We start from the raw sequence: 15,480 nt of genomic DNA on the forward strand, positions 1-15,480 counted from the left end.
TTGACTGTTATTTGCAACGTGGCAAATAATAATATTTGACAATTGTGTAGGTGATCACTCCTGGATCAGCTCCTTCTTCTACTGTCAAGCGCGTGCATCTTGAGGCACGTGGGTTGTGGATCACCCGTATGGTACAAAGACATGGGACAAACAGCCCTACTAAAGTCAGAAATGGGACGTATGGGATAAGCAACATCTTGAGAAAGCAGTTCACATTAGCCCATTGTGATGGGCTTCCAATTTATGAGTTTAATAGCCTTGTATGCGTACGCCCTAAACGCCAAACCCGATATCTGCCTCTACCATCGCCGCCTTTGATATCAACCAATAGCTCACAATCAATACGCTCCTCAGTGAAAGATGCAATTTGAATAATCTCAATGGAGGAGTTCCATATTAGCCGTCTTAGTTGGCACGCTTCTTGCTCTTCTGCGTCATCTTACGGAATGCCTCCATACCACCAGCACCTAGAGGACGATGGCCGGAGCCCTGGCTTCCCATGAAAGTGCTTTGAGGAGCGACAGTGTAGCTTGAGGGAAGATTGACCATACGGGCAGAGTTATTGCCACGTGAAGGAGCCAGAAGACGCTCACGCTCAGTTTCCTTGTTGTTGGGTGCAGGGCGCTGGGATAAACTGAACTGCGAGTTGGTTTTCTGGCGTTGTGCCATCTTGGCAGCGCTAATGACTTAGTTAGCAAAGGTGACATTAACGAGAACGATGAGGCACTTACTCATAATCATAATCCCGTGTCTCAATCTGTCGCTTTTTGTAATCGTCGGTTCGGTTGAGGATAGGTCTGCTCCACTCGCCAAGAAGACGCTGTGCAATTCTCTTGATACTAGGCTCGGGCTTCTTACTCCGAGTGTAGAAGACGACTACCTTTCCAATACCACTGCTGAGGAGGGATTCCTTTTCGATGTTCATTTTGGCAAGAGCATTAAAAATATCTCGCTGGATGTTGTAGGCTGGGAGAGACCCGTCGTTCAACGGTTCCAAAAAGAACTTGACATGTTGCAAAAAATTGGTGTCTGGGTCGAGAACTTCATGCTGAACATTATTGCGGTTCATGATAGCGGTGACTTCGGGAAGCAGCTTCAATTTGTGAAGTGCTGGTTGACCAGCCTCACGAGCCTGGTTATCGGACTGGCATGCCCCCTCCATTCGAACCTTGAGATCCGCCAGTAGGTCATCAATCTCGGCCTCAAGATCCTGCGGAACGAGAGTTAGCTATTGGCCTTGTCTATGCATTAAAGTACCTACGATCTCGTCCTTCTTCTTGCGCTTCTGACCACTAGGCTTCTTGATCGCTGCATCAAGAGCTCGGTCAATAGCCCTCTTTCGTCGTTCCTCTGGTGAAAGATGGTCTTCGTTCTCAGGTTCTGGTGTGGCAGCTTTGGACTTTTGGCGTCGTTCTCCATCAACAGCTGCGCGCCTTGATCGTCGGGACTTTTTGCCCCCGTCGTCTGCATCATCCATCTCGACATCTTCATCGCGATCTCGACGCTTCTTATCTCGGCGGCCTTCGCGAGGCTTTTTTGGTGCCTCACCTTCTGCACGCTTACGCTTCGTTGCCTTCAGCGTGCGAGCAACATCTTCATCAATGTCGACGGGACGATCCTCAATATTGGCAGTTTCAGGGTCGTAGTCCTCGAATTGGTCCTCATCTACTTCGGACAGCGCATCTGAATCGCGATCAGAGTCGGCAGCAGCAACAGCATCTTCGTATTCCTGCTCCTGACCATCGTTGACAGGCTCGTTGGCGTGCTCGCCGATCGGGGAATTCCTTTCGGACATCGTCGCGTCGTCGATCGCGTTTGACTGCGTTGGCAATTATTTCGGGATGGTCGGATGGCAGATTCTCCAGCGACAGGCAATATTGAAAGGGGCGCTCTGTGTGACGTTTGGTTAAGAGCTTTGATCATCAAAGACCAGGTAAAGAAACAACAATTCGCAAACCTTCAACTTTCTTTGTCTGGCTGGAGCCGCCACAGGCATGAGGCGCGACCTTTGTCTGCTGACATAATCACGTAGCTCCAATTAGGAGCCTGAGGCAAGTGACCCGCACCTTTGTTTACATTGGTCTTTCTAGTTGCCATGGATTGATTGATTGATGAATTCGGTGGCAGCTGCTTTCGTTCACAAAAAGTTGCCAAACGTCAAAAAGATCTCTGTTCATTTGGGGGACCTTATACCGTAACACTTCGAGCTACTCATTAGCTGTCAATCGATTATGGATCGTCGAACTTACGAAAGTCCTATGGACTGGGAGTACCAGGACAGCGGCCCTTTTGATCCCACGAGTCCCTTTACACATGCAGCCAAGAGTAATTCGCAGAATGGTGAGTTGAGGCTTTGTAGGAATTTTAAAGTTCTCAAGCCAAGTCAACGGGCCCTTCTCAAGTACTAGCAACTGATATTCCGTATCGCAGTCTTTCCTTCGCCCTCAAAATCGAGCTTAAAGCCCAACCCTTTCGCAAGCTTAGGGACACCTTCGAAACCCAACCCTTTCGCAAATTTAGGGACACCTTCGAAATCACAACCACCTCGGGCATCTTTCTTTACTCCCCAAGTGCCATCCAGGGCGGCCGCGCCTCCATTTCGTAACCCTGCTTTCACAACGCCGCGGCGACCATTCGAGGATTTAGCATTGTCTGAAGCTTCTGGTGCAGAAGATAGTCCTGCTCCGACAGAGGTGTCTGACTTCCCAAACGATACTCCTGAAGTAGATCATACCAGCGATATCAATATGGGTGGTATGGCAAGTCCCTCCAAGATTGACAAGTCGCACCGATACAACAAGACTCCTTTCTCAAGTAAGAAGCACACCCCAGGCCGAGGCGAGATCAGAGCAAACCGAGACCTCTCTGTATCCGAGTTTATTCGCAAAAGGAAACGACACAATCTTGACAAGGACGTCAGCAACGTCCCTCGACATCGATGGACAGACTCCGACTCCGACTCGGGCGATAGTATCGCACCACGACGACGGTCGCGCGGCAAGAGAAAGACAAAGGAAGAGCCCAAGGGCTTTCTGGGCTCCCTATTTCATATGTTGGATGAACATCCCAATGCCCCCGATAATCTGTATCGTTGGGTGAAATTGCTTGTCAACTTTTTCCTTGTCGCAGTCTTCGTATATATTGGCTGGTCAATCGTGAGCACTATCAAGACAGATATCGAGAACGCCAACGAGATGGCTCGCATCGAAATAATGGGCAGAATCACCGAGTGCCAGACACAATTCACCATTAACGGTTGCGTAAGGGACGACCGCCCTCCAGTGATTGCGAAACACTGCGATGAGTGGTCCGAGTGCATGACGCAAAACCCCGAAGCCATCATGAGGGTCAAAGTGACAGCAAAACAAATCGCGGAGATCATCAACGAATTCTCTGACGCCATGAACCTCAAGGCTTGGGTATGCTGTTCCTTGAAACTGTCTATCAACTTATAACTAACGTTTGTTTAGGGTTTCTTCTTCGCTGTACTCATTTTCTGTGCCTTTGCGAACAACTTCTTTTTGGGCGGATATGTTAACAAGCCGGCGGCGCCTGTTCCATCACAACCTGCCTCTTCATCACGCGAGGCATCAATGGTTCCAGAGAATGGCCCTGGATTCATGTGGGTTCCCGTACAGACACCAAGAATGAAGCGTCATATGATTCTCGACGAGGGGACGGACACGGACAATACACCACCAAAAATGAAGGCACTACTTCCACCCTCTTTTGCACCTTCAATCCGCCGAAGCCCAAGCAAAGGAGATCGAGGTCGCAGCCCTGTCAAGAATCGAAGCCCAAGCAAGGGGCGCCGGGAACCTTTCGCTTAGCGAACTGTGATGAATAAGAATATACAATTATTTCCTTTGTTATGATTGCCGAGAGATAGGAACTGTATAACACTGATGCATAGTAATTGGGCGCATACATATGGCGGTGGGATGGATGGTGTTTGGACAAACGGGTTATTGTATTGGATAATGGGAAAAATCATGGATGTTGGGGATCATCGTTAACGATATGCGCAGTGATAGGTACTCTGTCTAGTTTGCCGGAGGAGATCTGTCTATCTTACTGCTGCTACTTTATTCAACCAAAGGTCTCATCCTCCGTGGACGAACATGGTGGCATGTAGGACATGTTATGACTTAGCGCTTGTTGAACTCGCTGAATAGTTTTCAAGCTGAATTGACTTGGGATGATGTTATAAAGGCTGTGATGTATGTATGCTAATGACGTAGATGCTGTGGGGTTCTGAGGCCAGGGTCAAGCTGATAAGACGACGATGGAAAAGGTTCATTATAGATACCGGGTGATCATCGATGAAATGATACATGGACTGTTACCAGAGATCATAGTCTGGGGTAGTAAGATGAGTTCAAACCACCAATATCTCTGACATCATCCTCGCAGGAGCTGGAAACCTTTTTTTGCCTGGCAGGTCCAATTGGATGAAGCATCAGGGTCAAAATGGCCATATGTTTTATCCCTAAGAAAGGCCAAGATGATGTGGACTGTTGGTGGGTTCAAACCAGGTGCCGTGCAAGGAAGAATGCACAACCTAAACGGTTCGTGCCGATCCAATGGGAGATCGTGAGTGATCAAGACACCAAATCGGGCTTCAATGAGGCTTGGAGGCTCTTGGTGGTTGATATAACAGACGATAGTAGCATACTTCTGTTGCTAGGTATCTTGGTAATGGTCAAATTTTTTGATAGAGGCAAGAGATGGAGTGAAGGAAAACACGGCAGTTGGTATCCGTCTACAGAGGAGGTGGTGATGAGAACACACATGCTGGTAAATTGAGTCTGTGGCCCCAGGACGATACAACCGTCTGAAAAGAAGACGGGATCTGTCATTGGCATTGGCTACTACTAAACTACTACCTACTAGGTAGTTACCTAGGTACCTATCATAAGTGGTAAGTGATAGAAATGCTTACCAACGACCATCGACTGTAAAGTAAATCGTTTACTAACGCATTCAATTCTTGGTCTGAAGTGTGTGTGTTTGCCCTTGCAGATAAAACACAAAGTTCATCCTATCCAGTTTTTAGACCGTCAAAAGCGGAACAAACCCAGTAATCACCGCAAAGAAGATCGATCGCGCTTCCTCCGTGCCTGGTTACAGATCACTCTCTTCATTCTTTACTGGCAACCTTTTCCTCTGGCTTTTTAATCTCAAACCTCTTATCTTCTTTCTTGACCGTTCTAAAGACCATTCCCATCGTCCCTTCACTCTTCACTCTTCCGCTCTACGAGTTGAAATGGTGTGAGACTGAGATTGAAGTCTCAGCGGTCACCTCTGATCTGCTTCTCAAGTACGGAGCCGCCCAATCGAATCATACAACATTCATTTGCAAAAACAATTCACTCAGGAAACCTGTGTTCAAACCGACCCGAACCTGGGGTTGAACGTAACGGTAATTGTGATCGCAATTGCCCTGAAGTCAGGATATATTTTTCTTCTTCTGTTCTTATCCTCTTTCCGGTTTTCTCTGGATGCCTGTTGACTTTGCGTTAACTGCGCAAAATTTCCGCTCTTAATAGTCTGATTATAGACTACCTTAGTATCCATTTCGTCATTACCAGCTGCCCGCCAGTTATGGTTTGGTCAATTCATGCTGTGCATTGACCACTATTGACCACTTCAGCCAGCAGCTTCTGGTTTCTAGTACCGACACCATCGACGATCGGGTGGACACCATTTATACCTCTACCTTGGTAGTAGCTAACAGCATCGTTCGTTCGTTCCTCCTGCAAAACACAAAACACAAAACACAGTTTACAAAAAGGAAGAGGGAGACCCTATTGTGCGCTTCGAAGCGCCATTGATCTTTCAAATTCCCACGCCAAGTTTCTTTCCCCTTGACTCGCGAGACCAGTCACAAGCGCCTTCAGCCCCCAGTCGCAATCCACAAACTTGCAAGCTTCGAAGCTCACCTCTACTCTAGTCCAGTTACGTCGTTACTAGCTACATGCGTACCTGCCTACTACCTGGCTAGGTCAACAAGTGCGCAGTTGTTGGCTTGTTTACCGAACGATCAGCTATAACCAAGTGCGACTGGTCTCCAATTCATTGTGAGAGCTCGAGTCACTTCAGCATTGTGTCTCCGCATCGCATTCTCCCCGCTACGAGGCGTGACGCGACATTGAATCCAGAAGCCATTCAAGTAGCAGCAACCCAAAATATCCCCGAACCAGGCGCAAGAGCCAGTACTGCATCTCCGGCGCCAGCAGAGAAAACGAGAGCACGAATTTTCAAACTCAAGTTTTTACTCGGATGATACCAACACGATCTCCTCTGCAGCATGTCCGATTGCACCGTATCCTCCACTGTCGCCCCTCCTAGACCTTATCCCACCAGAAGCTCGTCGAGCTGAAGGGAGAACTTTAAAGCTTAACGGCAAACACCGGGCTCGATTCGCATACGACTATTTCGGGCCCGCCCTTCTTCTCTCCCATTTTATTATATCTGTGATAGCCTATCGACAAGGCTACAGTTCGAGAGATGGACGTAGACAACGAGCATTCAGATGGCGGCAGTCAACCGCCGCCGAGCGCCGAACACACACCTCAAGGAACTTCTGCGCAAGTTGGGGGGGCATCGGGAAATCCAACTCCTACCTCGGTTCAGTCTGCAAACACGCCCTCGACCGCATCCGGTAATGCACCCATTGTCGCCCATTCACAGAACTCGAAACGTCGCCGAGGGTTGGGTGTCGTGACGCCCAATGCCTGCACCGAGTGCCGTAAGAAACGCGCAAAGGTATGTAGCAAATTGGCCCGTCTCGTTCTGCTCCTATATCCCCAATCGTGGTGAAATGCTCATGTTGACTTGCACATGACGCCGTCTCGCGATAAATCGTGTTGTCAGTTTTGCGACGGAGTCTTATACGTGAATCTTGTTTACACAATGTATATTTGTATTTGCGCTGCTTCTTGGCTAACAACTGCTGCGCATAGTGTGATGGGAAGAAACCATGCGGGCGCTGCAGAGCACAAAAAGATGTCGAATGTGTATATGAAATACCAGTGCGCCAGTCCAAGGAGAATTTGCGAACCGAGATCGAGACCCTGCGTCAAAAGCAACGATCCAGTGATCAAATTTTCGCTGCACTTGTTCGACCTGAGCTATGGGAAGGGGTTCTCACCCGACTTCGAGGTGGACAACCCATCGAGAGCATTTCAGAATGGCTGGCGAGCGTGCCGCCCTCTGGAGGGGGTCCGATGCCTAGTTTTCCCAATCGTCCCGAGGGACCTACGATGGGACCCGTACCAGGTTTCCCGGGAGGTGGACTGGGAACTTTGGCGGCGATGAGTCTAGGTGTGAACCAGGGGCCACCGCAGCAGCCTCCTATGAGGGAGATGGGCCAGCAAAGCCCCTGGCATTCGTCTTTCCACAGTCAAACAGGGTCAACGAGGAGTAATTCCTACCCAGATGTTATGAACTGGACGCCACAAAACCGTGTCGGATCTTGGGCAGAAGGAATGCATCCAGAACAGATGTCAGATGGCCTGCCGCGATATCGAGGGGTCGAGCAGATTTTGTCCCCTCTGAACGAACCAGAACTCCGATCACCTACTTCAACATGGACCGCTCTCACTAGCGATAATACTCTTGTTCAGCATCTTTTGGCACTGTATTTCTGCTGGGAGTACCCGACATTTGCATCCCTCAGCAAAGAGCATTTCTTACAAGATTTTCAAGAAGGACGAAACCGGTACTGTTCGCCGATACTAGTAAACGCTCTCCTCGCATTGGGCTGTCGTTTCTCGACTCAGCCCATGTCCCGGGCGAATCCTAATGACCCATACACTTCTGGAGACCATTTCTTCAAAGAGTCATTACGGCTCTTCTCTCAAGAAACAGACCATCACTCGTTGACCACTATCCAAGCCCTGGGAATAATGTCGATCCGGGAAGCTAGTTGCGGACGGGATTCGGAAAGTTGGTATTACGCTGGTCAGAGTATCCGGCTAGCTATTGAGATGGGATTGCACAGAATCATGGACGAGGGGGATGAGGATGAACTTGCTGTGCAATCAGCAACCTTCTGGGGAGCATTTGCACTAGATCAGTATGTTTATCTCCGTGTTGTGAGAAAATGTTTGTCTAACCTGCCTCTGTAGTGCATGGTCTCTTGCTACAGGCTCACTGCCACAATGTTCCTGCTTCCCGCACTTACCCCCAAAGCCGGCAATAATAGGAGACATAGAGGCTTCCTTGTGGGTGCCATATACTGATGATGGTGAGTTTGTTGTCGAATGGCTCTGTAGGAGTTACTAATGATATCAGGAGCTCCATTACAACGATCCTGCCAGCAACCGTCAAATGTTAGGTCTGTGTACAAGTGTTTCTGTGAGCTGAGCGAGCTGGTACACCAATCTTTGTACATTTTGCATTCTCCCGGTAAACCTCTCACGGCGAGAGAGCTCTTGAGCATGTATACCCAGTACCTGAACTGGTACGATAGAATTCCCGAGGTTCTTCGGTTGGGGCACAACTTCACCCCAGCTGTGTTGTTTGCACAGTGAGTTTCACCATGAAGATGCTCTTTTCGAGCTAAGGTACTAACCGGGAATAGCATGTACTACCATTTTGCCATCCTACTCCTATTTCGACCTTTGATCAAGCTACGAATCATCGGGTCCAAAGTCTCTCCCCGTGACGTCTGCTCCCAGGCAGCCGACGCCATTCAAGGTCTCCTGAGATCCTACTCTTCCCTCTACACGCTGAGAAGAACTCCCTCATTCGTGCCATATTTCGTCCTCACATCAGCCATCATGCACCTGGCAATCGGCGCGATTTCTGTCAATCCGGAAGCCACTGAAGCCGACATGAAGAAGGCGGTCAAGGTTGATCCTCGCGTGGCTGAGTCTATTACCCAAGGGATCTCGGATCTTACTGAGATGGCACCTTGTCACCAGTTTGCCGAGCAGGCACTCAACATACTACGGTATCTTGCTGTGAAGTGGAATATTGACGTTGAAAACAATGTCGATAAGCTCACGGCGGAAGAGTATGATCGTCTTGTCCTGCCACAAACTGGAAGTTTGAACTTTTTTTCACCGAACATGCGCCATGGAGATATAACGTGCCAGTGGGGCACAGGAAACTTCATGCCAGGAACACCAAAACAGTCACCTTCAGTCCAAAAGGTGGGGGACAGTTTGGAAAACCCTCTCTTCTGGCCCTTTCCTATGCAAGGTCGGCCTATACTTCCCGATGGCCTTGAGTTAGAACATGCCGGCTTTTCTGTGCTCTAAGGTACCCAAAATAGCTGGCTCTTCGCATAAAGCTTTTCTGCTGCTTGTGCACGGGTTTATATACAAATACAGGCTTCACGGGGAGTAAATTGAATGAGGATCAGTACTCTTACCGAGCGAAACAGGAATCAAAGCAAACGTGACTAGCATCTTTTGGCGAATTGGAGCCTCGGGTGTATTGAGTCATCATCTAAATCCAAAGGCGAGTGTCAGCGCCCCATGCTGTGTGTCCGCACCGCATGTTACACGAGTGCCGATTGAACTTACCCTATATGCTGAATAATAAAAGCGTTAACTCCTCTCCTATTTTGTGGCCAAGGGAAGCTGTGCTTGTGATCGTATGGGTTAAGAAAACTGATGTTTTTGGTATCTGGTAGCTTGGTAATATGCAGTAGAAAACTGCTTCTGGCCTCGTCATTGACTTGTCAGATACCTAGTGCCCAGGGTTTGTCCTTGCTAGATCAATCAATAAAATGATATCCAGATAAATCAGCTCAGCATTATTTCTACTGATCATTGATCCTACCGAAGTCAATAGCAAGTGTTCGGGTTTCTCCCGGGATATTGGCGTGTATGACTGTTATAGAGGCTCGCATGTTCCTGCGTAATGGCATCCCATTCGCACCGACACGTTATCTGTGGAAGTACTTTAGAAGCATAGACATCATGCAGACAGGTGGCCAATCTGCATATTAAAAAGATTGCGTGTACAGGGATTTCGGGTGCATCTGACCGGTGTGCTGGATGTGCAAGGCAAACTGAGAGCCAATATCTGCGGCTTCCCGCGATTTCGCCAAAGGACAGTGGCATCTTTCGAAGCACGTTCCTTTCATTTGTTTCCCATACATTATTTTCAACATCACAAGAAAGGACTTTGGTCTGTGGTTAGATCAAGTTCTTTATTGAGCTTGGAGCTGTATTTTTATCGACGAGTTACGACATCATGCCCCTGAGATAGCCACCTGCTTTGAGATTATTTATGAACAAGCGACTCAACACACAATATACATCCTTCTTATACTACAGAATAACCCCCTTGAGTAGAAATACTCTGGAGAGGATGTGACCTCCAACTTCAGATAATACTGCACAATCTGGATTTTGCTACTTTACGCTGCGACAGATTCTTCTTACTTTCGGCGACGGCAGCCATCGAGCTACACCGCAACAACACTCGTATCGATCGCAACAACTGACTGGCACGCGCAATCGGATTGAACAATTTCCTTGAGTCGTTCGAGAATATTATGTAAATCACTAGTGTTGGGCTAGAAGACATTTGCGACTCAATACGTTACCTCATCAGGGGCAAGCATACATCACTTCTGACAGCTGCCACAGCTGCTCAAAGTTGAGCTCCTTCCACGACCAAAAGAGAGAGGAACCAAACCGAAAGCACCAGTGCACTCAATGAGCTGACACCATTAATATTTGCTCATCACTAGACGGGTATTCTTCTCTAGGCAACTCCGGCACTGGGAATACTCTCTCGGACCTGCAGACAACTGCTAGTCAGCTGGCAATAACTCAGTTTTCTAAATCAATCCATCTCGGGTGGTTAGGAAAGGTCCATGCTTCCATCCTTGGGAGGGCAATCTGTTCCCCTGCTTCCTTCCTCTGCCATATCTTTCTTTTCCTTCTCTCTCCTTCCCCTCCTCCCCACTCCCCTCCTCCTCTTCCCCTTCTCTTCTTGCCTTCCTTCCGCCGCATATAAGTTGCAACTTGCGAACCTGAGCTGCGAAGTCCAGACTTTTGCAACAAGGCAACGCCGTCTGCATTTTTCACACATTCTTGAAACATCTCTCTGCCATCACCATTCGGTACTTATCTATTCTCGATTGCCCACATCCCAAGCCACTCTGTTCCTGTTTTAGTAGTTCCCTTCTATTTTACCACACTGCTCATCATTGACCCTTGCCACCTTCAAGTGTCCGCTGCGCCTGCAGCCCACCACTCTCTCCGCAAGATTATTGTATCGCACGACGCGGCCTGTTCTTCGGCCAGGCATACTGGGCTCTGCTTCAAAGATGAATCGCGAGTATGAGGTAAGAAAAGTCACAAGTTGACCTGTACATACTAACAACATCATACAGGTCTCAAGAGACCAGCCCCCGACTGAGATTATTCAACAACATGTTATGCATAGACACGGCACCGACACACAAAGCCGACACTGGCTTACATCTCCCGAGCTTCCTCAGCCCGAAGAGCTGATGGCAGAATACCCTGCTGAGCTTCCTGCAGGATATTCGGAAGAAAATCCGCCTGACAAAGACGACTACCTGGAGCTCCAATATGCCATGAACCGTTTCGAGGGCACTGAGCTACTGAGGCGGGCGATCCAGGAATTCAGATTAAGACCTGTGAATGAAGATTCAGACACCTTCCATGTCTACACTCAGGTTGGTTTTCTTCTTCTTGCCTTTTGTATCATTGGCTCAACTACAAAAGGTACACGTCCAGGGATACCTGCTTGCCAAACAAGGGCCTGCTTGTCGAATCTCTTTCTCGACTGAGTGCTCGACAACAAAGGTAGTCTGGCATCAATCCACCCGCCTCACTACGGGAACCCTCGTTGTGCTATCTCCTCGGGCAGATAACTTCAACAAACAGTGCTTTGTCGCTGTAGTTGCAGCCCGGTATCTTCTTGGTGGGCTAGAACCAAACTTTGATGATGGCGAGGACATCAACACCCCACCACGTATCGAAATATTCTGGTCCAACACCGAGACTGCCGTGTTCGATCCTTCGGTCGAGTTGGTGATGCTCGAGGCTAAAGGCGGCTATTTTGAGACTGTTCGTCATGCAATGGTTGGGCTCCAACATGCTGCTAAATTTGAGTAAGTCTTTCTCTCCCCCTTGTCCTCTACAATCCAATATTGATATCCAGAATAGGTCCAAATTCGATAAATACATCATTGATGGGTCGAACAAGGAACACACTGCCGCCTATCTCACTGAAGAAGGTGCTGCGATCCCCGAAAGAGCCAAACACTTTGATCCGTCTCAACTGGAAGCCTTTCATCGTATGACTTCACAAGAGCTCGCGGTGGTCCAAGGCCCTCCGGGCACTGGCAAGACTTTCACTTCAGTTGTCGCCCTCACAAGCCACATACGTACTCTTAAGGCTGTGCAGGGAGGCAAGGCTATCGCGCCCGTTATAGTCGCTGCACAAACCAATCATGCATTGGACCAACTCCTCGCTCGATGCTTGGATTTCGAGGCTGTCATCGCTCGTCTAGGTGGGCGTACAGAGAATGAAGACATTGAGGCCCGAACCCTCTACAATATCAGGAAAGATTCTAGGATCTTACGTGGCCCTACACGAGGCGAAAGATCTCGAAAGCAAGTCCAGAACCAGATTGAAGATCTTTTGAAGGGATGCTTCCCTGCCCAGTTCATCGCAGCGGAAGAATTTCTTAGCGAGGGATTAATAAGTCAAGAACAGTATGAGTCGTTGGACGACGAAGAGTACGAAACACTACCCATTCATGGAGGCAGCGGACAGAAAGACGACGAATCAGTTGATTCCATCAAGTCGTGGCTCGGCACATGCGTGGAGCAAGACCAAACATATGTGTATCGCCCCCCCGAAGATCAGAAAGAACCTCCAGAAAACAGAGACAATACCATCAATGAATCAAAGGAGGAAAACGACAGAGAACGGCTCCACGGAGACTTCTTCCCCACCAAATTCTACATGACTGGTTCTGTTCCCTCGGATGGGGACGCCATATCCTCTCAAGCCAGCAGATTGTTGCTGAAACATCACGACCTATACGGTATCAAGCCAGCGCAACGCGGCATAGTCTACCGTTTACTAAGAAAGAGACTCATTGATGCGAGAGCCAAACGCTTTCCGGAGCTCCTTAATGCTTACCAGAAAACTTGTGACGAGATCAAGATCGCTCGATCATGTAACGATGTCAAAGTCCTCGTCAATGAGAAGGTCGAAATTGTGGGCTGTACAACTACAGGGCTGTCGAAATATCGCGGCTTGATTGCAGCCTTGAAACCCCGTATCTTGATGATCGAGGAGGCAGCTGAGACACGAGAAGCGAACATAACGTCAGCTTTATATCCCAGTCTTGACCAAATTGTCCTGGTCGGCGATCACCAACAGCTCGTCCCACATGTGGATGTCAGTGAGCTCGAATGCGAACCATACAACATGCATGTCTCGCTGTTTGAGCGGTTGATCAACCTAAAATTGCCGTATACCATGCTCCAAGTGCAGCGCCGTATGGTGCCGCCGATCCGTCAAGTGGTAAATGCATTCTATCACGAGCTTACCGACCACTCTTCTGTCAATGATCCCAGAAACCGACCTCCCGTTTTGGGTATGGGGAATAAAAGTCTTTGGTGGTTCCACCATGGTTGGGAGGAGTCTCGGAATAATGATGGCTTTTCCTACTCAAACTTCAACGAAGCGAGCATGATCGTCTGCTTCGTTCGGTACCTGGTACAGAATGGAGTCTCTCCCAGTGGCATAACTATTCTGACCTTTTACAAGGGTCAGGTCAATCTCCTGCTCGAGATCCTGCGACGAGACCCAACTTTGTCGGTCAAGAACCCGACAAAAGAATGGTCGGTCAAAACAGTAGATGGCTTCCAAGGTGAAGAGAACGACATTGTGATTCTCTCTATCGTACGAAGTGCTCGCCCAGGCTTCGTACGGAACAAGAACCGAGCTGTGGTTGCTCTTAGCCGCGCGAAGTGCGGCATGTACGTCTTTGGCAATGCTGGGGCTCTCTTGAAAGAGGAAGAAAGCTTCACAACTTGGTTGGGTGTCTATAAAGTCTTTCAAGAGCAGAACTGCTTCGACGATTTCCTTCCTGTCACCTGTGAGAATCATGGGCGAGAGACCAAAATATCCCGCATTGAGGACTGGGGAACCATCGCTGCAGCCGGCTGTGACAAGCCGTGCACAGAGAAATGCTCCGAAGGCCACCCTTGCACGAAGACCTGCCACCCGCTCAAGCATTCGGAGTTGAGATGTGATCAGAAATGTGAGCGGATCTTGAGTTGTGGTCACAGGTGCAGCTCGTCATGCGGCGATCTTTGTCGTTGCATCCAACGATGCGATGAGGCCTATACCCACGCTTCTCGTGCACCGAAACCTCAAGCGCTCATCCAACCTCTCAGATCTACGCGCGCACCACAACCTTATGAAGCCAGAGGCTTCCAGGCTACCAGAGGTGGAAAATCGACGACTGGTGTGCGACGTGGACGGGGTGGAACAGTCCGACACGGTGCCTCCGGTACGGGTTCATCGACCTCCACAAAATCTTTAGAGAGTCACCGGGGCGCCTCCAAAATCCGTGCTCATAGCGACAACATAGGGATGCGGTCAGGGCAGCTCAATTCCATTGCCGGAGCGTCCAGTGTGCAAGAACCCACCAGTGAACAACTCATGGAAATGGGCTATTACCCAGGGCCAACTCGCCGACATGGGCAGCTTACTGTCCAGACCCAGGACAACTTCGAATTAGCACCCGCATCCTCGCCCACAAATTCTCTTTCGGACAGATGGAGTCCGGAGAAAATTTCGCAAAAGGATAGAGCGCTTGGTGAGGAAGCCAAACGGGCGTCACGACAAAGAAGTCCCTGTTCAATTGTCATCAGAACCACGTACCGCGCAACTACAATGGAGCCAGACGGAAGCCGCCGGTACGGGATGCAAACACGTTCAAGCCACACAGCCCCAAAGTCTCCCCCTACGAGGAAGCAGATGCTCCATGATGTCGCTGCTGGACAGTACATCGCTGATCAACATCAACAGGATGAGCAGCTAGGCGCGGATGTAGAGCGAGTAGTGACGGTGAGTGCAGGATCTGATGTCGAAGAAGATTTGATTAGTTTCGACTAGAGAGTCAAAAACACAGTTGGTGACACGATACTGTACGTTGCGAGGCCATACTCATGGATATCCCGTGGATTGGGGACGTTTTTGTATGCTTTCGCTTTGGTGGGTTAGCAGAGTGTCAAGCGATATGAGGTACAAAGAAGTAGGCGAAGGCGGTGGGGCATATCAACACCAACTTGCTTGAGAAGCGAGGCAAGAGCACATGGAAGGAACTACAGTAAAGCAGAGAGAGTATTGGAACCTGTACAAGTACTTATGTCATAATACAACTATGGTTGATATCATGATTCAGCGAATTTGCATTGTTGGCACAGGATTGGTGATGAACTGTGGCAAATGGCTATT

At 49.0% G+C, this 15,480-nt stretch overlaps 4 protein-coding genes across 4 annotated transcripts; 3 read left to right on the top strand and 1 right to left on the bottom strand.

Moving 5' to 3' along the window:
• Positions 1-405: 405 nt before the first annotated feature.
• Positions 406-1,795, bottom strand: IWS1 (Transcription factor iws1; the record flags this gene model as incomplete). The annotated part of the gene is made up of 3 exons (XM_044849679.1): positions 406-679; positions 732-1,210; positions 1,262-1,795. The coding sequence occupies 3 exons, from the start codon at positions 1,793-1,795 to the stop codon at positions 406-408; spliced, it is 1,287 nt and encodes a 428-aa protein (XP_044708389.1).
• Positions 1,796-2,231: 436 nt separating this feature from the next.
• FPOAC1_005149 (uncharacterized protein) lies at positions 2,232-3,830 on the top strand (the record flags this gene model as incomplete). The annotated part of the gene is made up of 3 exons (XM_044849680.1): positions 2,232-2,340; positions 2,431-3,419; positions 3,471-3,830. The coding sequence occupies 3 exons, from the start codon at positions 2,232-2,234 to the stop codon at positions 3,828-3,830; spliced, it is 1,458 nt and encodes a 485-aa protein (XP_044708390.1).
• Positions 3,831-6,510: 2,680 nt separating this feature from the next.
• On the top strand, positions 6,511-9,269 carry FPOAC1_005150 (uncharacterized protein; the record flags this gene model as incomplete). The annotated part of the gene is made up of 5 exons (XM_044849681.1): positions 6,511-6,768; positions 6,966-8,080; positions 8,133-8,251; positions 8,299-8,533; positions 8,588-9,269. The coding sequence occupies 5 exons, from the start codon at positions 6,511-6,513 to the stop codon at positions 9,267-9,269; spliced, it is 2,409 nt and encodes an 802-aa protein (XP_044708391.1).
• Positions 9,270-11,296: 2,027 nt separating this feature from the next.
• FPOAC1_005151 (uncharacterized protein) lies at positions 11,297-15,138 on the top strand (the record flags this gene model as incomplete). The annotated part of the gene is made up of 4 exons (XM_044849682.1): positions 11,297-11,314; positions 11,363-11,671; positions 11,721-12,109; positions 12,165-15,138. The coding sequence occupies 4 exons, from the start codon at positions 11,297-11,299 to the stop codon at positions 15,136-15,138; spliced, it is 3,690 nt and encodes a 1,229-aa protein (XP_044708392.1).
• Between the last annotated feature and the right edge of the window lie 342 nt (positions 15,139-15,480).

Source organism: Fusarium poae, chromosome 2, assembly GCF_019609905.1.
Source record: "Fusarium poae strain DAOMC 252244 chromosome 2, whole genome shotgun sequence".
In the NCBI taxonomy this organism is placed as follows: Eukaryota; Fungi; Ascomycota; class Sordariomycetes; order Hypocreales; family Nectriaceae; genus Fusarium; species Fusarium poae.